The following is a 26,048-nucleotide window of genomic DNA, read 5'->3' on the forward strand; positions in this document are numbered from 1 at the left end:
TGTACTGCACTATTTTATTACTAATAATAATAATGATAATGATAAAAAATAAGAATAGTAATAATAAGTATAATTATAATAATAATAATAATAATAATAATAATAATAATAATAATAATAGTAATAATAATACTATTATTATTATTATTATTATCATTATACTTATTATTACTATTCTTATTTTTTATCATTATCATTATTATTATTATTATTATTGCTATTCTTATTTTTTATCATCATTATTATTATTATTATTATCATTATTATTATCAATAATTGTCTTATTTTTTTATACTTTGTATGCCTCATTTATTTTGACCTGCTCTTCACATTTTATTATGCTTTTTTCTTTCTTTCTGTATGTTATATATTAAGTATGTCTGATTTCATCTAACTTGCTGTTTACATTTTATTATTATTATCTTATTCAGTTTTGTGTGTAAAATTGTATTGTACTTTGTAAATTTGTAGTGTTTTTGTAACGCAGGTTTTACTCCTGGTTGAGTGTTAGAGAAGGCCGTATGGCCTTAACTCTGCCAGGTTAAATAAATTATTATTATTATTATTATTATTATTATTATTATAAAAGACGAGGTATAAAAATAACGGTATGACTAATTAGGAAAGGTCTGTATTGAGAGTAAAGTGAATATAAATGAAGTAATGGGGGCACGTATACAAAAATGTGAGGACCACATTATAGGATGTATCTGCTGATGACAACAAATATATTATATTATATATATAAAGCTTCAAAATGTAACAAGACTGAAACGTATTTAAAATAAATAATATATACTATGCATTATGCATTTATTCATGTATTATTATTAATGATTTGTTGTGTTATGGACTGGGATCATATATCAAAGTGCAGTGCCTTACAAAACTTTCAGTATAACACAATAAAATTGGTGATTTGTATTGGGAAGTGCGTAGACGAATGATCATGTATCAAATGTCTGGGCATTAAATCAAATAATAAATATCAATATGTGCATTAAATGAAATAAATATTAATATTAATTATTTAATTTCTGTTATCTTATCATTCTCCATAATGTTCATTCCTGAAAATGCAATGACTTTAAAGTCAGCTTCAAAATCGGACACAGCAATCCCTAATTCAGCAGTTAAATGTTCATCTGTCAATCTCGATCTTGTTTGATATTTTACTTAGCCTAATTTTAACTTCGAGAAGACTGTTCACAGATGTATGTGGAACCAAACCAGATATATCTGTAGCAAATTCACCCAGTCCAGGACATTTATTTATGTCCAATTATTTATAAATATCTAGACTGCAGAGGTTGACACATTCGTTTTTCAGGAAAGTATTATTCTGTAAGGAAATTACCAGTTGCAGATACGGTCTGACACCTGTTTCATTAACAGACAATTCTTCCATGATAGACCTAAGCAAGTTTTTTTTAATACGTAATTATGAAATTTACTCGTCACATTAATTTTAATACCAGTGGAACAGCTTGTAACAGGACCATACCGGCACTATGATTTGGCAGTGAGTATTATACTTGCACAGTGTTGATAATACTGTATGCCAGTCTTGGTAAGATGTGTAAAGCACAAGTTATTGCCACAGTCTACTATATACAGTCACGAAGCTTGAGTTTTAAGGGTGCTAGAAACAATAGACTGTGACGGTACTATTTTGCATTGCCTGTAATGAGGCGATATTAGCGATCCTAGTGGTGAGCAACTATCTAATGTTTGCATATTTACTACGTATTGAGCTTCGCGACTGTATATACTAGACTGTGTTATTGCCCTGCAGTATTATGACTACATAATTAATGTTTTACGACAAAATAAGAATATCCAAAACATAGCAGTGACTTCTAGAAAGATTTTTGTTATGCTGTTTTAATTATAATGGCATGCTTTGTAACTCGTTATAAATAAAACAGCAAAATCTCATTCCATTTTGTATACTGATGCATTTACTACTGCCCTGGTAAGCATTATCAATGTCAGTTTCGTATATGCAAAGCATAATAAAAGCCTAAACTAACCTAACCTGTCACAGATTTGCCTATACACGGCATAACAAAACCCTAAACTACCGTAACCTAACTTGTCACAGATAAGTACAATAAAAGTCTAAACTATCCTAATCTGTCGTAACACTCCATTTTCTTACCTCTACACACTTCCCTGAGGTATGAAAATGGCCAAATTTCTATCCCGCTGGAACATTGCAAACTAGCGTGAAACGTTCGTAATGTCTCGTAAGTTATGTTGGTACGACATGTAAGACGGCTGAAGATTCATATCCGCAATAGAAAAAGAAGTCACTCAACGCTCGTTTAATCAATCTTACTTTTATTTATTTCAGTGCTATTAACTGTGTGTTATTAGAATATAATATCGTGTATAATTTATTGAAGATTCATTAAACAAGTTGTTTAAAAGCGGACATTAAATTGTTCAAACTATGTAATGATAATTTATCATCCTGTTTTCCACAACTAATGCTATGGGTTAGTGTGTACGTCTCCCGTGAGCACAGCGACTGCAGAAAGGTCTTCCAGCGTTGAAAAGAATATAGACATATGCGCGCTATTGACAATAGTAGATGAGAAAAGAGACTTGAACACTTAGCGATCATTTCAATAGAATCTAATTTGCTGCAGAACATGAGAAATACTCAAGATTTCTTTGATAAGGGGGCGCGCTTCCGTACAGGAGCAGTGGCATTTCCCTAAGGTTAGAGCCCAGTTTAGGTGTGTGTGTGTGTGTGAATTAATAGAAAATTAGGGGCTAATTAATGGTGTACTTTCGTATGTGCGAATATATCGATAGTAGCCTAATTAATTTTCGATTAATACACACACACACACCTAAACAGGGCTCTAAACTTAGAGAAATGCCGCTGCCCCTGTACGGAAGCGCGTCCGAAATGGCTTCTATATTTTGGGTCATAGCTCGCCATTGGATTTAAACCCAGGCCCCTTGGCATATAAGCTCAGTGCGTTAGCACTCAGCCACTGTGGCAGTTAGACCTACGTCTAAATATCTTAGTATTTGCAAAAAATTCTATTATGAATCGCAGACATAAACAAATAAAAGAAAATAAAAACAATTTTTACTGCTAGAACTTTTCTAACTTTAAAAGTTTAAAGAGCAAAATCATACCCACTTTTACCCTAGGTCTACAGTAATACATAACATTAATAAGACGTTCTTACACGTAATCAACCATTTAAACGTGAACCTTGTGTCCATTGTTGTATACTGTATGTGTTTAAAATGGAGAATCGCTGTATGCAATTGTTTAAAAAGAGAAGGAACTTTATTTCATCAGGTCATCACAGTTTCTCACACTCGGATTCGAAAAAGAAAATTCAGATCAATATTATCATACATTTACGTACGGTACTACGATCCTTCAATTAGGATCATACATTATGCAAAGCTTGGAATTAAGATATGTGCATGATTTCTGTCATACACCAAACAACGCTATTATGGTGCATGGGTTAACTGCGCAGACTGAAATCTGGAATACGTGCGATGATGTCACCAGAATAAAGACGGAAATCTTGAATGAATTCTATAATGCTGTCGATGATGTCACCAGAATAAATATAAGACTTTTAACAACAGGATGTAAAGAAGTATGAGAAATCAACATTTTAGACCTACTGTAGACCTATAAGAGATGTCTTACAAGTTCTGCCAACAAAGGTAGATGTTTCCAAACAATTTTGTACCGAGAAGTATTAAAAAGATACCTAGGCCTCCTAGGCGCACATTGTAGACGTTACACCATTTACTCAACGTAAGATCTTTGAGTGAACATAGTATGAATAAACATGAAGCTACAACAAACATGAAACCATTTGGCCTACAATGAAAAAAAAAAAACACGAAACTCATATGATCAACTAGAGCCTACTGTTCGATAACTACTGTATAGGGAATCTGAAATGTCGCATATTGGCATATCTACTTACAGGATGCATTATAACTTATAACACAAAACATACAAATGGTGAATGCAAGACGAGTTATAAAGATGAAGTTAAACGAGCGTTGATCGACTTCCGCCGATTTTGGAATAGACACCGACTTAGGTTAGGTTAGTTTAGGCTTTTATTATCCCGTCAAGATGAAGGTGAAAGCGATTGAGTATGATTTTTTGTCTATGTTGGCAGTTCAAGTACGTCGGTGCCTATTCCAAAATCGGCAGAAATCGCTCAACGCTCGTTTCACCCAAGATGATAATATAAGCTTATAACATGATCTTGAATAATGAATTTAATTAGAATATAGATCACTACTAATATAAAATACTGCATATTCAATGTTTTGGGAAAAACACGGTGTACTAAAGTTATACCACCGATAGTCTTATTTTTTAAGTTACCAAAATAAGTTGGTTCATATAAAAATATATAAATAACAAATTTAAATGTCTTGTAACATAGCCTATGTGACTTCAACTTAATTTTGAAATTTATCCGAAAATACAAATTAATTCCTACACTAAGTAACGCATTGTTAAGCTATGACTCATTTAAAAAGTAATAAAATTACTATAAGCCTATTATTAAACGAAATAAATACATACCAAAAAGAGTACAAAAAGCACTCAATCACGTCAATACACTTATACAAGATAATACCGACAGATGGGAATTCTTTGATATGAAGTGTAGGGATTATTGTCATCCATCCTCTATTGCATAAGTAAACATGATGTAAGCTGTATAATAGCCACAAATCATAATAAAGTGTCATACTTAATCCAATCAATACACAGAGACCCAAAGGCACCACAACCAAGTATTACACAACTCATGTCGCGACGTCTAGACTGTACACGCCTACTTCCATGTGTTCAAAATTCAAATTCTATTATAGAACAATGCTGAACTTACCCTTTCCACTGGTTTATTGCAAGCTCGAACATCAACCATGTTATTCATTGGTCCTTTACGAACATTGAAAACATTTGAAGGTATAATCCAATAAACTGTTGCCAAGGCGAACTGTCATGGCGGACGCGCGCAAAGCTACTACGTAAATCAAATTAAGCATGTATGCATGGGAGCCAACACTACACTCCTTAGCGATAGCGATGAGAGAAAAGCTGCCATCATGTATTTGAAAAGGTAATAAGTTGTAACTGTATTAAATCGTGGACGTAGTTTACAGACAGAACACCAGAGTCGCAATGACACTATGCTTACAGCTCAAGATACCCGTACGGCAAAGAACTGTACAACAAACAAATTATTACCCGGGTTCGAACCCCGAATAAATGCAATCCCAAAAAATATGTATGAGTATGACAGATATGCAAATTGTTGCAAAACCAGATCATATAATCCCCAATGACAGGAAAGGAAATACACTGAGAGCACATAGAGTGGACTGAAGGGACAGAGAATGGACTGAAAGAACACTGCGTGGACTGAGAGGACATAAAGTGGACTAAGAATTCAGACAGGGGAATATGAGTACAGAGAGAGTACTGGTTTGACTGTGAGTGAACTGAGAGGAAGCAGATAGGACTGAGAGGACAGAGAGTGGACTGAGTGCACATAGAGTGGACTGAGAGGACAGAGAGGAGTCCAAGCTCAGAGAGGGGACTCAGTGGGCAGAAAATGGACTCAGAGGACAGAGAGTGGACTGAGAGGAACCACATTGGACTAAGATGAGAGAGAGAGAGTGGACGGAGAAGAAAGAGTGGCCTGACAGGACATTGAGTGGACTGAGAGGACATAGAGTAGAGTGACAATTCAGAGAGTGAACTGGTGGGACTGTGAGCGGACAGAGAAGAACCAGATATGACTGAGAGGAGAGAGAGAGTGGGCCCAGAGCACATAGAGTGGACTAAGAGCACATAGAGTGGACTGAGAGGACATAGAGTAGACTGAGAGCATACAGAGTGGATTTAGAGCACATTGAGTGGACTCAGAGGACATAGAGTGGACTAAGAGGACATAGAGAGGACTGAGAGGACATAGAGTGGACTGAGAGGACAGGGAGTAAACTAAGAGGACATTGAGTGGACTGAGAAGACACGGGGTGGACTGAGAAGACAGGGAGTGGACTGTGAAGACAGGGAGTGGACTGGGAGGACATAGAGTGGACTGAAGGGATATAGAGTGGACTGAGAAGACAGGGAGTGGACTAAGAGGACATAGAGTGGACTGAGAAGTCAGGGAGTGGACTGAGAGAACATAGATTGGACTGAGAAAGCAGGGAGTGGACTGAGAGGACATAGAGGGAACTAAGAGGACATAGAGTGGACTGAGAACACAGGGAGAGGACTGAGAGGACATAGAGTGGACTGAGAACACAGGGAGTGTGTTCTGAGAGGACATACTGTGGACTGAGAAGACGGAGTGGACTCAGACGACATAGAGTGGACTGAGAAGACTGGGAGTGGACTGAGAGGACATAGAGTGGACTAAAAGGACATAGAGAGGATTGAGAAGACAGGGAGTGGACTGAGAGTACATAGAGTGGAATGAGAGGACATAGAGTGGACTGAGAAGACATAGAGTGGACTGAGAACACAGGGAGTGGACTAAGAGGGCATAGACTGGACTGCGAAGACAGCGAGTGGACTGAGAGGACATAGAGTTGACTGAGAGTGAACAGAGAAGACATAGAGTGGACTGAGAGTGAACATAGAAGACATAGAGTGGACTGAAAAGACTGGGAGTGCACTCAGAGGACATAGAGTGGACTGAGAATTCAGGGCGTGGACTGAGAGGAAACAGAGTGGACGGAGAGGACATAGAGTGGACTGAGAGGTCAGGGAGTAGACTGAGAGTACATTGAGTGGACTGAGAAGACAGGGAGTGGACTGAGAGGACTTAGAGTGGACTGAGAAGACGGGGAGTGGACTGAGAGGACATGGAGTGTACTGAGAAGACAGGGAGTGGACTCAGACGACATAGAGTGGACTGAGAGTACATAGAGTGGACTAAAAGGACATAGAGTGGATTGAGAAGACAGGGAGTGGACTGAGAGTACATAGAGTGGACTGAAAAGTCAGGGCGTGGACTGAGAGGACGTAGAGTGTACTGACAGGTCAGGGAGTAGACTGAGAGGACATTGAGTGGACTGAGAAGACAGGGAGTGGACTGAGAGGACTTAGAGTGGACTGAGAAGACGGGGAGTGGACTGAGAGGACATGGAGTGGACTGAGAGGACATAGAGTGGACTGAGAAGACATGGACTGGACTGAGAAAACATAGTGTGGACTGAGAGGACATAGTGTGGACTGAGAACACAGGGAGTGTACTGAGAGGACATACTGTGGACTGAGAAGACAGGGAGTGGACTCAGACGACATAGAGTGGACTGAGAAGACTGGGAGTGGACTGAGAGGACATAGAGTGGACTAAAAGGACATAGAGTGAATAGAGAAGACAGGGAGTGGACTGAGAGTACATAGAGTGGACTGAGAAGACGGGGAGTGGACTGAGAGGACATGGAGTGTACTGAGAGGACATAGAGTGGACTGAGAAGACAGGGAGTGGACTCAGACGACATAGAGTGGACTGAGAAGACTTGGAGTGGACTGAGAGGACGTAGAGTGGACTAAAAGGACATAGAGTGGATTGAGAAGACAGGGAGTGGACTGAGAGTACATAGAGTGGAATGAGAAGACATGGAGTGGACTGAGAGGACATAGAGTGGACTGAGAAGACATAGAGTGGACTGAGAACACAGGGAGTGGACTAAGAGGGCATAGACTGGACTGAGAAGACAGCGAGTGGACTGAGAGGACATAGAGTGGACTAAGAGTGAACAGAGAAGACATAGAGTGGACTGAGAAGACTAGGAGTGGACTCAGAGGACATAGAGTGGACTGAGAAGTCCGGGCGTGGACTGAGAGGACACAGAGTGGACTGAGAGGACATAGAGTGGACTGAGAGGTCAGGGAGTAGACTGAGAGGACATTGAGTGGACTGAGAAGACAGGAAGTGGACTGAGAGGACTTAGAGTGGACTGAGAAGACGGGGAGTGGACTGAGAGGACATGGAGTGGACTGAGAGGACATAGAGTGGAATGAGAAGACATGGATTGGACTGAGAGGACATAGAGTGGACTGAGAAGACATGGAGTGGACTGAGAACACAGGGAGTGGACTAAGAGGCCATAGACTGCACTGCGAAGACAGCGAGTGAACTGAGAGGACATAGAGTGGACAGAGAGTGAACAGAGAAGAAATAGAGTGGACTGAGAAGACTGGGAGTGGACTCATAGGACATAGATTGGACTGAGAGGACATAGAGTGGACTGAGAACACAGGGAGTGGACTAAGAGGGCATAGACTGGACTGCGAAGACAGCGAGTGGACTGAGAGGACAGAGTGGACTGAGAGTGAACAGAGAAGACATATAGTGGACTGAGAAGACTGGGAGTGGACTCAGAGGACATAGAGTGGACTGAGAAGTCAGGGCGTGCACTGAGAGGACACAGAGTGGACTGAGAGGACATAGAGTGGACTGAGAGGTCAGGGAGCAGACTGAGAGGACATTGTGTGGACTGAGGAGACAGGGAGTGGACTGAGAGGACTCAGAGTGGACTGAGAAGACGGGGAGTGGACTGAGAGGACATGGAGTGGACTGAGAGGACATAGAGTGGAATGAGAAGACAAGGAGTAGACTGAGAGGACATAGAGTGGACTAAAAGGACATAGAGTGGATTGAGAAGACAGGGAGTGGACTGAGAGTACATAGAGTGGAATGAGAAGACATGGAGTGGACTGAGAGGACATAGAGTGGACAGGGAAGACATAGAGTGGACTGAGAACACAGGGAGTGGAATAAGAGGGCATAGACTGGACTACGAAGACAGCGAGTGGACTGAGAGGACATACAGTGGACTGAGAGTGAACAGAGAAGACATAGAGTGGACTGAGAGTGAACATAGAAGACATAGAGTGGACTGAAAAGACTGGGAGTGGACTCAGAGGACATAGAGTGGACTGAGAAGTCAGGGCGTGGACAGAGAGGACACAGAGTGGACGGAGAGGACATAGAGTGGACTGAGAGGTCAGGGAGTAGACTGAGAGTACATTGAGTGGACTGAGAAGACAGGGAGTGGACTGAGAGTACTTAGAGAGGACTGAGAAGACGGGGAGTGGACTGAGAGGACATGGAGTGTACTGAGAAGACAGGGAGTGGACTCAGACGACATAGAGTGGACTGAGAGTACATAGAGTGGACTAAAAGGACATAGAGTGGATTGAGAAGACAGGGAGTGGACTGAGAGTACATAGAGTGGACTGAAAAGTCAGGGCGTGGACTGAGAGGACGTAAAGTGTACTGACAGGTCAGAGAGTAGACTGAGAGGACATTGTGTGGACTGAGAAGACAGGGAGTGGACAGAGAGGAATTAGAGTGGACTGAGAAGACGGGGAGTGGACTGAGAGGACATGGAGTGGACTGAGAGGACATGGAGTGGACTGAGAGTGAACAGAGAAGACACAGAGTGGACTGAGAAGACTGGGAGTGGACTCAGAGGTCATAGAGTAGACTGAGAAGACTGGGAGTGGACTGAGAGGACATAGAGTGGACTAAAAGGACATAGAGTGAATAGAGAAGACAGGGAGTGGACTGAGAGGTCAGGGAGTAGACAGAGAGGACATTGAGTGGACTGAGAAGACAGGGAGTGGACTGAGAGGACTTAGAGTGGACTGAGAAGACGGGGAGTGGACTGAGAGGACATGGAGTGTACTGAGAGGACATAGAGTGGAATGAGAAGACATGGATTGGACTGAGAGGACATAGAGTGTACTGAGAAGACATGGAGTGGACTGAGAACACAGGGAGTGGACTAAGAGGCCATAGACTGGACTGCGAAGACAGCGAGTGGACTGAGAGGACATAGAGTGGACTGAGAGTGAACGGAGAAGAAATAGAGTGGACTGAGAAGACTGGGAGTGGACTCATAGGACATAGATTGGACTGAGAGGACATAGAGTGGACTGAGAACACAGGGAGTGGACTAAGAGGGCATAGACTGGACTGCGAAGACAGCGAGTGGACTGAGAGGACAGAGTGGACTGAGAGTGAACAGAGAAGACATATAGTGGACTAAGAAGACTGGGAGTGGACTCAGAGGACATAGAGTGGACTGAGAAGTCAGGGCGTGGACTGAGAGGACACAGAGTGGACTGAGAGGACATAGAGTGGACTGAGAGGTCAGGGAGCAGACTGAGAGGACATTGAGTGGACTGAGGAGACAGGGAGTGGACTGAGGACTTGGAGTGGACTGAGAAGACGGGGAGTGGACTGAGAGGACATGGAGTGGACAGAGAGGACATAGAGTGGAATGAGAAGACATGGAGTAGACTGAGAGGACATAGAGTGGACTGAGAAGACAGGGAGTGGACTTAGAGCACGTAGAGTGGACTGAGAGGACATAGAATGTACTTAAAGCACACAGAGTGGACAGAGAGGACAGAGAGTAGACTGAGAGGACATTGAGTGGACTTAGAGCACATAGAGTTGACTTAGACGACAGAGGGTGGACTGAGAGGACAGAGAGTGGACTGAGAGGACATAGAGTGGACAGAGAGGACATACAGTGGACTTAGAGGACAGAGAGTTTACTAAGAGTGGACTGAGAGGACAGAGAGTGGACTGAGAGCACATAGAGTGGACTGAGAAGACTGGGAGTGGACTGAGAGGACATAGAGTGGACTAAAAGGACATAGAGTGAATAGAGAAGACAGGGAGTGGACTGAGAGGTCAGGGAGTAGACTGAGAGGACATTGAGTGGACTGAGAAGACAGGGAGTGGACTGAGAGGACTTAGAGTGGACTGAGAAGACGGGGAGTGGACTGAGAGGACATGGAGTGTACTGAGAGGACATAGAGTGGAATGAGAAGACATGGATTGGACTGAGAGGACATAGAGTGGACTGAGAAGACATGGAGTGGACTGAGAACACAGGGAGTGGACTAAGAGGCCATAGACTGGACTGCGAAGACAGCGAGTGGACTGAGAGGACATAGAGTGGACTGAGAGTGAACAGAGAAGAAATAGAGTGGACTGAGAAGACTGGGAGTGGACTCATAGGACATAGATTGGACTGAGAGGACATAGAGTGGACTGAGAACACAGGGAGTGGACTAAGAGGGCATAGACTGGACTGCGAAGACAGCGAGTGGACTGAGAGGACAGAGTGGACTGAGAGTGAACAGAGAAGACATATAGTGGACTGAGAAGACTGGGAGTGGACTCAGAGGACATAGAGTGGACTGAGAAGTCAGGGCGTGGACTGAGAGGTCATAGAGTGGACTGAGAGTGAATAGAGAAGACATAGAGTGGACTGAGAAGACTGGGAGTGGACTCATAGGACATAGATTGGACTGAGAGGACATAGAGTGGACTGAGAACACAGGGAGTGGACTAAGAGGGCATAGACTGGACTGCGAAGACAGCGAGTGGACTGAGAGGACAGAGTGGACTGAGAGTGAACAGAGAAGACATATAGTGGACTGAGAAGACTGGGAGTGGACTCAGAGGACATAGAGTGGACTGAGAAGTCAGGGCGTGGACTGAGAGGACACAGAGTGGACTGAGAGGACATAGAGTGGTCTGAGAGGTCAGGGAGCAGACTGAGAGGACATTGTGTGGACTGAGGAGACAGGGAGTGGATTGAGAGGACTTAGAGTGGACTGAGAAGACGGGGAGTGGACTGAGAGGACATGGAGTGGACTGAGAGGACATAGAGTGGAATGAGAAGACAAGGAGTAGACTGAGAGGACATAGAGTGGACTAAAAGGAAATAGAGTGGAATGAGAAGACATGGAGTGGACTGAGAGGACATAGAGTGGACTGAGAAGACATAGAGTGGACTGATAACACAGGGAGTGGACTAAGAGGGCATAGACTGGACTGCGAAGACAGCGAGTGGACTGAGAGGACATAGAGTGGACTGAGAGTGAACAGAGAAGATATAGAGTGGACTGAGAGTGAACATAGAAGACATAGAGTGGACTGAAAAGACTGGGAGTGGACTCAGAGGACATAGAGTGGACTGAGAAGTCAGGGCGTGGACTGAGAGGACACAGAGTGGACGGAGAGGACATAGAGTGGACTGAGAGGTCAGGGAGTAGACTGAGAGTACATTGAGTGGACTGAGAAGACAGGGAGTGGACTGAGAGTACTTAGAGAGGACTGAGAAGACGGGGAGTGGACTGAGAGGACATGGAGTGTACTGAGAAGACAGGGAGTGGACTCAGACGACATAGAGTGGACTGAGAGTAAATAGAGTGGACTAAAAGGACATAGAGTGGATTGAGAGGACAGGGAGTGGACTGAGAGTACATAGAGTGGACTGAAAAGTCAGGGCGTGGACTGAGAGGACGTAGAGTGTACTGACAGGTCAGGGAGTAGACTGAGAGGACATTGTGTGGACTGAGAAGACAGGGAGTGGACAGAGAGGACTTAGAGTGGACTGAGAAGACGGGGAGTGGACTGAGAGGACATGGAGTGGACTGAGAGGACATGGAGTGGACTGAGAGTGAACAGAGAAGACACAGAGTGGACTGAGAAGACTGGGAGTGGACTCAGAGGTCATAGAGTAGACTGAGAAGACTGGGAGTGGACTGAGAGGACATAGAGTGGACTAAAAGGACATAGAGTGAATAGAGAAGACAGGGAGTGGACTGAGAGGTCAGGGAGTAGACAGAGAGGACATTGAGTGGACTGAGAAGACAGGGAGTGGACTGAGAGGACTTAGAGTGGACTGAGAAGACGGGGAGTGGACTGAGAGGACATGGAGTGTACTGAGAGGACATAGAGTGGAATGAGAAGACATGGATTGGACTGAGAGGACATAGAGTGGACTGAGAAGTCAGGGCGTGGACTGAGAGGACACAGAGTGGACTGAGAGGACATAGAGTGGACTGAGAGGTCAGGGAGCAGACTGAGAGGACATTGAGTGGACTGAGGAGACAGGGAGTGGACTGAGGACTTGGAGTGGACTGAGAAGACGGGGAGTGGACTGAGAGGACATGGAGTGGACAGAGAGGACATAGAGTGGAATGAGAAGACATGGAGTAGACTGAGAGGACATAGAGTGGACTGAGAAGACAGGGAGTGGACTTAGAGCACGTAGAGTGGACTGAGAGGACATAGAATGTACTTAAAGCACACAGAGTGGACAGAGAGGACAGAGAGTAGACTGAGAGGACATTGAGTGGACTTAGAGCACATAGAGTGGACTTAGACGACAGAGGGTGGACTGAGAGGACAGAGAGTGGACTGAGAGGACTGAGAGGACATAGAGTGGACAGAGAGGACATACAGTGGACTTAGAGGACAGAGAGTTTACTGAGAGTGGACTGAGAGGACAGAGAGTGGACTGAGAGCACATAGAGTGGACTGAGAAGACTGGGAGTGGACTGAGAGGACATAGAGTGGACTAAAAGGACATAGAGTGAATAGAGAAGACAGGGAGTGGACTGAGAGGTCAGGGAGTAGACTGAGAGGACATTGAGTGGACTGAGAGGACATGGAGTGTACTGAGAGGACATAGAGTGGAATGAGAAGACATGGATTGGACTGAGAGGACATAGAGTGGACTGAGAAGACATGGAGTGGACTGAGAACACAGGGAGTGGACTAAGAGGCCATAGACTGGACTGCGAAGACAGCGAGTGGACTGAGAGGACATAGAGTGGACTGAGAGTGAACAGAGAAGAAATAGAGTGGACTGAGAAGACTGGGAGTGGACTCATAGGACATAGATTGGACTGAGAGGACATAGAGTGGACTGAGAACACAGGGAGTGGACTAAGAGGGCATAGACTGGACTGCGAAGACAGCGAGTGGACTGAGAGGACAGAGTGGACTGAGAGTGAACAGAGAAGACATATAGTGGACTAAGAAGACTGGGAGTGGACTCAGAGGACATAGAGTGGACTGAGAAGTCAGGGCGTGGACTGAGAGGACACAGAGTGGACTGAGAGGACATAGAGTGGACTGAGAGGTCAGGGAGCAGACTGAGAGGACATTGAGTGGACTGAGGAGACACGGAGTGGACTGAGGACTTGGAGTGGACTGAGAAGACGGGGAGTGGACTGAGAGGACATGGAGTGGACAGAGAGGACATAGAGTGGAATGAGAAGACATGGAGTAGACTGAGAGGACATAGAGTGGACTGAGAAGACTTAGAGTGGACAGAGAACACAGGGAGTGGACTAAGAGGGCATAGACTGGTCTGCGAAGACAGCGAGTGGACTGAGAGGACATAGAGTGGACTGAGAGGACAATGAGTGGGCTGAAAGTTCAGGGAGTAGACTGAGAGGACATAGAGTGGACTGAGAAAACAGGGAGTGGACTGAGAGGACTTAGAGTGGACTGAGAAGATGGGGAGTGGACTGAGAGGACATGGAGTGGACTGAGAGGACATAGAGTGGACTGAGAAGACCTGGAGTTGGACTGAGAAAACATAGAGTGGACTGAGAGGACATAGAGTGGACTGAGAACACAGTGAGGGGACTGAGAGGACATAGAGTGGACTGAGAAGTCAGGGAGTGGACTCAGAGGACATAGAGTGGACTGACAAGACAGGGAGTGGACAGAGAGGACATACAGTGAACTGAGAAGACAGGGAGTGGACTGAGAGGACATGGAGTGGACTGAGAGGACATAGAGTGGAATGAGAAGACATGGAGTAGACTGAGAGGACATAGAGTGGACTGAGAAGACATAGAGTGGACTGAGAACACAGGGAGTGGACTAAGAGGGCATAGACTGGTCTGCGAAGACAGCGAGTGGACTGAGAGGACATAGAGTGGACTGAGAGTGAACAGAGAAGACGTAGAGCGGACTGAGAGTGAACATAGAAGACATAGAGTGGACTGAGAAGGCTGGGAGTGGACTCAGAGGACATAGAGTGGACTGAGAAGACTGGGAGTGGACTGAGAGGACATAGAGTGGACTAAAAGGACATAGAGTGAATAGAGAAGACAGGGAGTGGACTGAGAGTACATAGAGTGGACTGAGAAGACGGGGAGTGGACTGAGAGGACATGGAGTGTACTGAGAGGACATAGAGTGGATTGAGAAGACAGGGAGTGGACTCAGACGACATAGAGTGGACTGAGAAGACTTGGAGTGGACTGAGAGGACGTAGAGTGGACAGAGAAGACAGGGAGTGGACTAAGAGGACATAGAGTGGACTGAGAAGACAGGGATTGGACTGAGAGAACATAGAGTGGACTGAGAGGACATAGAGTGGACTGAGAGGACATAGAGTGGACCTTGAGCACATAGAGTGGTCAGAGAGGACAGAGAGTGGACTTAGATCACATAGAGTGGACAGAGAGGACAGAGATTGGACTTAGAGCACATAGATTGGACTGAGAGAACCGAGAGTTGACTGAGAGGTCATAGAGTGGACTTAGAGATCATAGAGTGGACTGGGAGGACATAGAGTGGACAGAGAGGATATAGAGTGGACTTAGAGCACATAGAGTGGACTGAGAGGACAGAGAGTAGACTGAGAGGACAGAGTGGACCGAGAGGACATAGAGTGGACTTAGAGGACAGAGAGTTGACTGAGTGTAGACTGAGAGGACATAGAGTGGACTTAGAGCACACAGAGTGGACTTAGAGTAGACTGAGAGGACATAGAGTGGACTGAGAGCACATAGAGTGGGCTGAGAGCGCATAGATTGGACTTAGAGTGGTATATGAGTGCTTACGGTGTCCCAACATTTTTACGGCACACTGCTTTTGAAATATATCACTAATCAGTCTAATAGTTCTGTATGTAGCTCATTTGGTAGAGCAGGTGACAACGGACTGGAAAGTCCGGGTTTCGATCCTAGCTGGTGACAGAAGTATTTCCCTCAGCCTCCTATAAAATTGAGGACCGTGTTTTTCCCGTGGGTAAAAGGCGGTCAGAGCGTGGTGCCGACCTCACCACCTCATTCTATTGCCGAGGTCATGGAAAGCATGTGGCTCTACCTCCATGCCCCCCGCCCAAGTGCCTTCATGGCATGTTACAGGGATACCTGGGATACCTTTGCCTTTTTACTGTACATAACTCTCCCCTCGCTTAGAAAGGAATAGTTTTGTATTGTGGCCTGCGGTACTGAATCTGCAAAATATTAGTGTGCACTTGTAAAGTACCTCGTGTAGGGCCACGTTTGGTAGCGAGCTGGACTCCGTATTCCTGATGACGTAATCGCGATAAGCGAGTTATATTAACATGTACAAAAGCTGCTACTAGCGTACGAAAAACATTTGCTCTATATACATAAGCAGCACAAGTATTTTATAATCCCGATAAGGAGAACAAGATTTCACTGTATGGATGTAGTAGCAAGTCTTTATTTATGATAATAAGCTCATTCCCTAGTGTTGTGTACTGCACACATTCCTTACGACGTTCTTGAACGTTGAGCATATGTAAATTACGAATATAGACATAGACTATCGAAGTTGAGTATTGTGTGGATTAGTAGTTAAATGCCAATTATTACATTCTTGAAAGTTATATATTATATGGATCATAAGAGGAGACAAAGAGGAAAGCAGAAAATAGGAAAGACTGTAGAATGCTGGGTGTGCATTGAAAGACCTACCCTTGGACAGAACGCTATGAATGTGTATATATATATATATATATATATATATATATATATATATATATATATTCATAGTGCTTCTGCCAAGAAGTGCAAAGGAGAATAGCAATGGCAAAGGAAGCTTTTAATAGGAAGAGGAGCATCTTCTGTGGACCTCTGGAGAGAGAACTAAGGAAGGGACTAGTGAAGTGCTTTGTGTGGAGTGTCACTATTCGTTCCAGTGCATTCTTTAGTAGACAGTTTCTTCTCAGGCAGAGACCCAGCCAATTTTTTTTTCTCTTCTTGATCAGTTTCAGCATTATTCTTTCACCCACTCTTTCCAACACAGCTTCATTTATTATTCTGTCTGTCCATTTCACACGCTGCATTGTTCTCCATATCCGTATTTTAAATGCTTCTGGTCTCTTCAATTCACTTCGTCGTAATGTCCATGTTTAAGCCTCACAGAATGCCACACTCCACACAAAGCACATTACTAGTCTCTTCCTCTTCGTTTTTCATAGGTCGGCAGAAGTTGCTCATTAATGTATTAAATCTTCTTTTGCCATTGCTATTCTCCTCCTGACTTCCTGGCAACAGCACATATTACTGCTTATACTACACCCAGTTTATATAATTATATACATAGTCTAACTTGTATATGTTATTATTGTCACATAAAACCATGTGTTTTTCACTCCAAAGGCATAGCTAAGACAGAGTTATCACTAGCACTAGGACTTTCATTCCACTACCACCACCGCCATCATCACTATCACTAGCATCATTCCATCTGCACTTACTCGAATTATTTCGTCCATAGATGACTCGCACTGTTACAGAGGCAGGTGGCAAGTTTGGAGTTACTTGCTCTCTCAACCATTTCTCTAAGCTGGAGGAATTCATTTCTTGGTGGTAGTCACCAGTAGTTCAGCCACCTTTATAATTGAGGAGACCACCATCAAGAAATCAGTTTCGAAACCTATATCTACTATTATTAGCCTTTTTGACTTGTTTCCTTCTAACATCTTATCTTTTCTGCCACCAATTTTTGGAAATTCCAATCGGTGTCTATCGAAGACTCATAGAGACAATTTGTCTTTGCTCTGCTCTAAAGCGTTTAACTTTTGTCATATTCTTGCAACGCAAATCAATAATGTTCGGTCGTCCTCGAATGAGTCTTCGATCCTGTAATAGCTTCCACAGATATCTCATGCTTTTAGTATAGTATAAAAACATAACATTTTGCTATCTCTCTTCCTTCTAAACGCAAACTGTGATCTTGCATAGGGGCAGAGATTTAAAAAGGTTCTTTACAGACTATGGAGCGGCAATGTTTTTCAACGGATGATATACCCTACTGAATGTTATCTGTTATCTCAGCTCGGCATATCGCACTCATAGGTCGAGAGTTACGGTCTCCCAGTCCCTCAACATCTCTCTCAGAAGCATCTACTAAACCCTGCCCTACAATACTATACGCTTTTGCTAGATGTGACTAGTGGTATAGACCGTTGTTCCTAGCAAGAAATTCATGGTTGTGACTTGTGTAGAAGCGCCTCTGATACTGAAATTGAAAAATAATTTCTGTTATAGCTGTGTAAGACTATACAGAGCATTATTCCATTAAAACTCGATTTTGAAAAATTGTAACATACCCAGCATCTGCTCTAAAAGGGTGAGGGAAAACCCTGGAAAAATCGTCAACCAGTCAATTTGTCCCACACACGATTTGAACTCTATAGGGAATAATACAGTTAAGAATCTGTTCAACTACAAGTTTTCCTTGCCAAAACTCACGAACTAATTATTTCCTATATACGGAATTTACTACTTGCACTGCATCTAAGTATTAGGGTGGTATTAATTTAATTTAAGACCTTACTTTGCTAATCTTCCTCATGAGCAAAACGAGCTTGTTCTTTTAGCGACGAAGCTCTGAAATGTATTAATAAAAACTATCTGCGGGATTTCAATGCTTAAGTAGGACGGGAGGATATTTTTAAACCAACAATTGGAAAAGAGAGCCTGCACGTAAGTAGTAATGACAATGGAGTTAGGTTAGTCAACTTTGCCACATCAAAAAATATAATAGTCAAGAGTACAACATTTCCCCATAAGGCTATACATAAATATATGTGGACTTCTCCAGGCGGAATGACACATAACCAGATAGATCACATCTTGGTAGATAAAAGAAGGCACACTAGTATAGTAGACATTCGAACTTTCAGAAGGGCAGACTGTAATTGTGACCATTATTTGGTAATTGGAGAATTAAGAGAAAGCCAAGCGAGTAGAGCAACAAGCTAATATTAGTAGATTCAAATTTTTCAAATTAAAGGACGAGGAAACTAAGCAACGTTATCAGGTTGAAATTTCAAATAGGTTTGATGCTTTAGCAACTGCTGACGAAGCTGAGGAAGAGTGAGACGTTAATAGCGTGTGGGACAATATCCGAGATGTATGATTTGAGGCTTTCTCGGCGTTGGTTCGCTAATATGTTTTCGCGGGATATCAGCCGAGTTAAGATTTTGGAATGCTCCAAGATTTCGACTGCTATCTCTGCAGCCATCTTCAGGGAAGAAGCTTGGAGCATTCCAAAATCTTAACTCGGCTGATATCCCGCGAAAACATATTAGCGAATATCCGAGATAATATCAAAATTGCAGCTGAGCAGAGCATAGGTTATCATGAAACTAAGAAAAAGAAACCATGGTTTGAAGAAGATTGGTGCATTGTAGTAGATAGAAGGAAACAGGCAAAATTGAAATTCTTACAGGATCCAATTGTGGAGAATAGAGATAATTATTTCAATGAAAGACGGGAAGCAAGTCGTACACTTAGGAATAAAAAGAGAGATTACTTGAAGGAAAAACTGAATGAGGTAGAAACAAATAGTAAGAATAAAAACATTCGAGATTTATATAAGGGTATAAAGGAATTTAAACGGATATGAGGCAAGGGTAAACGTGATCAAGGATGAGAAAGGTGACTTACTTGCAGACTCTCATTCAATCCTGAACAGATGGAAAAACTATTTTGGGCAACTACTAAATACACATAGGCCAAATAGAAATGATCAGGACGAAATTCAAATACAAACTGCTGAGCCATTTATACCGGAACCCACACTTTCTGAAGTCGAAATTGCGATAGGAAATCTGAAAAAGTACAAGTCTCCAGGTATTGATCAAATTCCAGCAGAATTAATACAAGAGGGTGGAAGGGCATTATCTAACGAAATTTATAAACTTGTACTTGCAATTTGGGAAAAGGAAATTGTACCAGAACAATGGAAGGAGTCCACAATCGTGCCTATTTTTAAGAAGGGGGACAAGACTAACTGTAGTAACTTTCTAGGAATATCCCTTTAATTGACGTCGTACAAAATTTTGTCGAATATCCTTTTGAGAAAAATAACTCCATATGTAGATGAAATTATTGGGGATCATCAGTGTGGTTTTAGGCGTAATATATAGACTAATGACCAGATTTTCTGTATTCGACAGATATTGGAGAAAAAATGGGAGTATAAGGGTACAGTACATCAGTTATTCATAGATTTCAAAAAGGCGTATGACTCGGTTAAGAGAGAAGTTTTACATAATATTCTTATTGAATTTGGTATTCCCAAGAAACTAGTTCGATTAATTAAAATGTGTCTCAGTGAAACATACAGCAGAGTCCGTATAGGCCAGTTTCTATTTGATGCTTTTCCAATTCACTGCGGGCTAAAGCGGGAAGATCCACTATCACATTTACTTTTTAACTTCGCTCTAGAATATGCCATTAGGAAAATTCAGGATAATAGACAGGGTTTGGAGTTGAATGGGTTATATCTGCTTCTTGTCTAAGCGGATGACGTGAATATGCTAGGAGAAAATCCACAAACGATTAGGGAAAACGCGGAAATTCTAGTTGAAGCAAGTAAAGCGATAGGGTTGGAAGTAAATCCCGAAAAGACTAAGTATATGATTATGTCTCGTGACCAGAATATTGTACGAAAAGGAACTATAAAAATTGGAGATTCATCTTTCGAAGAGGTGGAAAAATTCAAATATCTTGGAGCAACAGTAACAAATATAAATGACACTCGGGAGGAAATTAAACGCAGAATAAATATGGGAAATGCGTGTTATTATTCGGTTGAGAAGCTCTTATCATCCAGTCTGCTGTCCAAAAATCTGAAAGTTAGAATTTATAAAACAGTTATATTACCGGTTGTTCTGTATGGTTGTGAAACTTGGACTCTCACTTTGAGAGAGGAACAGAGATTAAGGGTGTTTGAGAATAAGGTTCTTAGGAAAATATTTGGGGCTAAGAGGGATGAAGTTACAGGAGAATGGAGAAAGTTACACAACGCAGAGCTGCACGCATTGTATTCTTCACCTGACATAATGAGGAACATTAAATCCAGACGTTTGAGATGAACAGGACATGTAGCACGTATTGACGAATCCAGAAATGCATATAGAGTGTTAGTTGGGAGGCCGGAGGGGAAAAGACCTTTGGGGATGCCGAGACGTAGGTGGGAAGATAATATTAAAATGGATTTGAGGGAGGTGGGATATGATGATAGAGACTGGATTAATCTTGCTCAGGATAGGGACCAATTGCGGGCTTATGTGAGGGCGGGGTTCCTTAAAAGTAAGTAAATAAGTAAGTAAGTATCGGAGCTTGTTCCTACTGTACGTGCTGTAGCTTGCTCACATAGTTTGCTTCACCTCGCGTGGGAGTTCGTATCAGTAGAGTCGTCGGTCGAGGTCAGTCAAGCCACAACAAGCGATACCGGCACGTGTATTTTGATCGAAAGAATTAGTGATTGAGCTATGAGTGACACGGAGGCTGATGTTTAGAAAAAAGGGAAATATTTATTTCTGTTTATGGACTTCATTAAGCATTTTACAGTTGTTATATTTCAGAAGTCAATGTTACCGAATTGGTGGCAAAAATAAATCCGCCGCATTTGCAGAAATTATAAATATCGAAAAAAGGGTTAGGGTGCCTATAAACATACTTATTTACTTACTGGCTTTTAAGGAACCCGGAGGTTCATTGCTGCCCTCACATAAGCCCGCCACAGGACCCTATCCTGAGCAAGATTAATCCAGTCTCTATCATCATATCCCACCGCCCTCAAATCCATTTTAATATTAACTTTCCACCTACGTCTCGGTCTCCTCAAAGGTCTTTTTCCCTCCGGCCTCCCAACTAACACTCTATATGCGTTTCTGGTTTCACCCATACATGCTACACTTTCCTGCCCATCTCTAACGTCTGGATATAATGTTCCTAATTATATCAGGTGTAGAATACAATGCAACCAGTTCTGTTGTGTAACTTTCTCCTTTCTCAAAATAATAGGGTAACAGTAAACTTAATTATATACCGATATGCTAGGATCAAAAGACAATTGAAAAAATACTAGGATTAAAATACAAATGAAAAAAGCAAAGCAAGTACCGGTACCGAACAACATAACGGTTCGACTAGGCCTACTTGTAAGAAATCGAGTACTACACATCATAAAAAAACGAACTTCTAGGACGACAAATGAATAAACTTTTATAACAAGTCATAAGGCGTAACTCTCTGACAGAGTCGGGTTTGTATGGGATCTTTAATTGTAGAATCCATAGTGACACTTGTGGTGAACAAGGTTGCAGTTGGGTTTTCCTCGGGGTTATCCCGTTTTCCCTGATTAGGAATCTACTTCATTCTGTCAACATTTCTCCATTCAGTCATTATTCCATAGCATTCCTCGAATGCCGGCTAGTGACGTAAGGAGGGAATGGCCTAGGGATGAGTGGGTTTGCCTACTCGAAACTTAGATACATAGCGCACCTTATTGTAGTCAGCCGGTCTGAGTTTGGGAATGTGCCTAGCTTGAGGGTTAGTGCAACAGATCGTTATAGGTAGCAGTGCTGGGTCATAGTGCCCCTCTCCCGAAATTCCATTTCATTCCAGTGCATAATAGGCCCACCAGAACTGATAATTTCATGTAATTTACATTTGGTGTAAGATGTAAATAAAGAGGTAATCGACATTTCGTATGTTATCAGCTGTGATTTGACAGTAGTTTTCAGAGTCTTGCACGCTTTTCCTTATAATAGCCTCTGCAAATCTGTTAAGGAAATATTTAAATGCGCTACCTCTGATTTGGTTTGTGTCACCTAAGAAATAGTCGGTTAAACAATCCACATTTCCTGATTAAATCGGTACAAAGTTTTGTTATCTCTCGAAAGTGAATCTCTGTACTTCTTATACAACTTTAGAGGCCATTGAATATCCATCAAACTCAGCCATTTCGATAGATCAGCTTCACTCCACAAGATTCAGTTACCTATTTACGTACCTCAGGTTTTATTGTAGCAAATGCTTGAGAGCATGAAGCAACGCTCCGTTTTATTACTAAGTAATGCGAGGAAACTCTTACGTGTTGACTCCTTGCTGAAACGTGGTTACAATAATCGTATAGGCAAGAGTTTTATAGGAAATCATTGATTTAGACATCGAAAACCATGTCATGCAAATATGAACTCAAAGAAAAACGAAAGAAAACGTTAGGTTTGTTTAGGTTGATAAGGAGTTTTCTTCCGCCCTAATTCCGTTCGCCAAAATTTCTAGTAGCCAAAAAGTTTGCAAATTGCCGTAAGTACAAATGTCTCAAACAGGGCTTCGGAGTACACCAAACCGCTAGTTTTCACGCAATCTGGCAACTCTGTGACATAGGACAGGCATAGGTGGAGTTATGGGGGAGAGGCCTGGGGGTCTCTGCCCCCCAAACTTGCCTGAACTCTGTTTTATTTTTATTAACGTCAGAAAAAAGTAAATTATTCAAAATATGTTTTTGGCTTTTCTATATGATTAAGTTTCTGTGCCTAAATAGACGAATTAATGTCATCAGATTATGTGTCTGAACTATAATATTTTTATTTTAAATTTTTGAATGTATAAGAATTTCTATACCTCATGAGGAATGGAAGCACTGTAATGTGTCTTTTGTTACAGCCTGTACTCGTGAGTTAGAAGTCTGCAAGTGTTGAAGCCGCCATTTGGAGAAATATATTTTCAGTCCACTCCATGTGCACTCAGTCTACTCTCGGTCCTGTCAGTCCACTCTCAGTCAACTCTCTGTCCTCTAAGTACACTCTATGTCCTCTCTGTCCACTCTCTGTCCTCTCTGTCCTCTCAGTCCACTCTCTGTCATCTAAGTCCACTCTATGTGCTATAAGTCCACTATGTCCTCTCGGTCTACTCTCTGTCCTCCCTGTCCACTCTGTGTGCTCTAAGTCCACTCTATGTCCTCTCAGGCCACTCTCTGTCCTCTCAGTCCACTCTCTGTCCTCTCAGAACACTCTCTGTCGTCTATGTCCAAACTATGTGCTCTAAGTCCACTCTATGTCCTCTCGGTCTACTCTCTGTCCACTCTGTGTGCTCTAAGACCACTCTATGTCCTCTCAGTCCACTCTCTGTCCTCTCGGTCTACTCTCTGTCCTCTCAGTCCACTCTATGTCCTCTCAATCCACTCTATGTGCTCTAAGTCCACTCTATATGCTCTCAGTCCACTCTATGTCCTCTCTGTCCACTCTATGTCCTCTCGGTCCACTCTATGTCCTCTCAGTCCACTCTATGTCCTCTCGGTCCACTCTATGTCCTCTCAGTCCACTCTATGTCCTCTCAGTCCACTCTATGTGCTCTAAGTTCACTCTATGTCCTCTCAGTCCACTCTCGGTTCTCTCAGTCCAGTCTATGTGCTCTAAGCCCACTCTCTGTCCTCTCAGTCCACTCTATGTGATCTAAGTCAACTCTCTGTCCTCTCAGTCCACTCTATGTGCTCTAAGTCCACTCTCTGTCCTCCCAGCCCACTCTACGTGCTCTTAGTCCACTCGCTGTCCTCTCAGTCCACGCTATGTCCTCTCGGTCCACACTACGTCCTCTCAGTGCACTCTCTGTCCTCTCAGTGCACTCTTTGTTCTCTTAGTCCGCTCTATGTGCTCTCAGTCCACTCTATGTGGTCTCAGTCCACTCTATGTTCTCTCGGTCCATTCTATGTGCTCTGAGTCCACTCTATGTGCTCTGACACCACTCTCTGTCCTCTCAGTCCACTCTTTGTCCTCTTAGTCCACTCTATGTGCTCTCAATCCACTCTATGTGGTATCAGTCCACTCTATGTTCTCTCAGTCCACTGTATGTGCTCTCGGTCCACTCTCTGTCCTCTCAGACCACTCTATGTGCTCTCTGTCCTCTCAGTCCACTCTATGGGCTCTAAGTCCACTCTCTGTCTTCTTAGTCCACTCTATGTGCTCTAAGTCCACTCTATGTCCTCTCAGTCCACTCTATGTGCACTCAGTCCACTCTCTGTAGTCTCAGTCCACTCTATGTGCTCTCAGTCCATTCTCTGTCATCTGAGTCCACTCTATGTGCTCTCAGTCCACTCAATGTAGTCTCAGGCCACTACATGTACTCATAGTCCATTCTAAATTCTTTCAGTCCACTCTCTGTCCTCTCAGTCCTCTCTATGTCCCCCTAGTCCACTCTATGTCCTCTTAGTCCACTCTATCCTCTCGGTCCACTCTATGTGGTCTAAATCCACTCTATATGCTCTCAGTCCACTCTATGTCCTCTCGGTCCAATCTATGTGCTCTAAGTCCACTATATGTTCTCTCAGTCCACTCTCAGTCAACTCTCTGTCCTATGCGTCCACTCTATGTCCTCTCAGTCTACTCTCTGTCCTCTCAGTCCACTCTCTATCCTCTCACTCAGTCCGCTCTCTGTCGTCTTAATCCACTCTATGTGCGCTATGTCCACTCTATGTCCTCTCAGTCTACTCTCTGTTCTCTCTGTCCACTCTGTGTGCTCTACGTCCACTCTATGTCCTCTCAGTCCACTCTCTGTCCTCTCAGTCTACACTCTGTCCTCTCAGTCCACTCTATGTCCTCTCAGTCATCTCTATGTGCTCTAAGTCCACTCTATGTGCTCTCAGTCCACTCTATGTCCTCTCTGTCCACTCTATGAGCTCTAAGTCCACTCTATGTGCTCTCAGTCCACTCTATGTTCTCTCAGTCCACTCTATGTGCTCTAAGTCCACTCTATGTAATCTCAGCCCCCTCCCTGTCTTCTCAGTCCACTCAAAGTCCTCTAACTTTAATCCCTGTCCCCTCAGTCCACTCTATGTCCTCTCCGTCCACTCCCTGTCTTCTCAGTCCACTCTGTCCTTTGTGTCCACTCCCTGTCTTCGCAGTCCACTCCATGTCTTCTCAGTCCACTCCCTGTCTTCTCAGTCCACTCTATGTCGCCTCAGTCCATTCCCTGTCTTCTCAATCCACTCAATGTCCTCTTAGTCCATTTATGTACTCTCAGTCCACTCCCTCTGTTCCCAGTCTACTCTATGTCCTCTTAGTCCACTCCCTAACCTCTCAGTCCACTCTATGCCCTCTCTGTCCACTCCCTGTCTTCTCAGT

At 43.1% G+C, this 26,048-nt stretch overlaps 1 protein-coding gene across 3 annotated transcripts in view; it reads right to left on the bottom strand.

Moving 5' to 3' along the window:
- The window catches only part of LOC138691086 (coronin-2B-like), a 181,965-nt gene that overhangs the window by 141,456 nt on the left and 14,461 nt on the right, over window positions 1-26,048 (bottom strand). The window contains exon 2 of one of the 3 annotated variants that reach the window (XM_069812788.1): window positions 4,905-4,975. In XM_069812788.1, coding sequence (XP_069668889.1) covers window positions 4,905-4,975 — 71 coding nt within the window. Of the gene's footprint in view, window positions 1-4,594; window positions 4,684-4,904; window positions 4,982-26,048 lie in introns of those variants that run through there. The other 2 variants (XM_069812789.1, XM_069812790.1) reach the window with 2 other exon arrangements.

The sequence above is a fragment of the Periplaneta americana genome, chromosome 16, assembly GCF_040183065.1.
Source record: "Periplaneta americana isolate PAMFEO1 chromosome 16, P.americana_PAMFEO1_priV1, whole genome shotgun sequence".
Lineage (NCBI taxonomy): Eukaryota > Metazoa > Arthropoda > Insecta > Blattodea > Blattidae > Periplaneta > Periplaneta americana.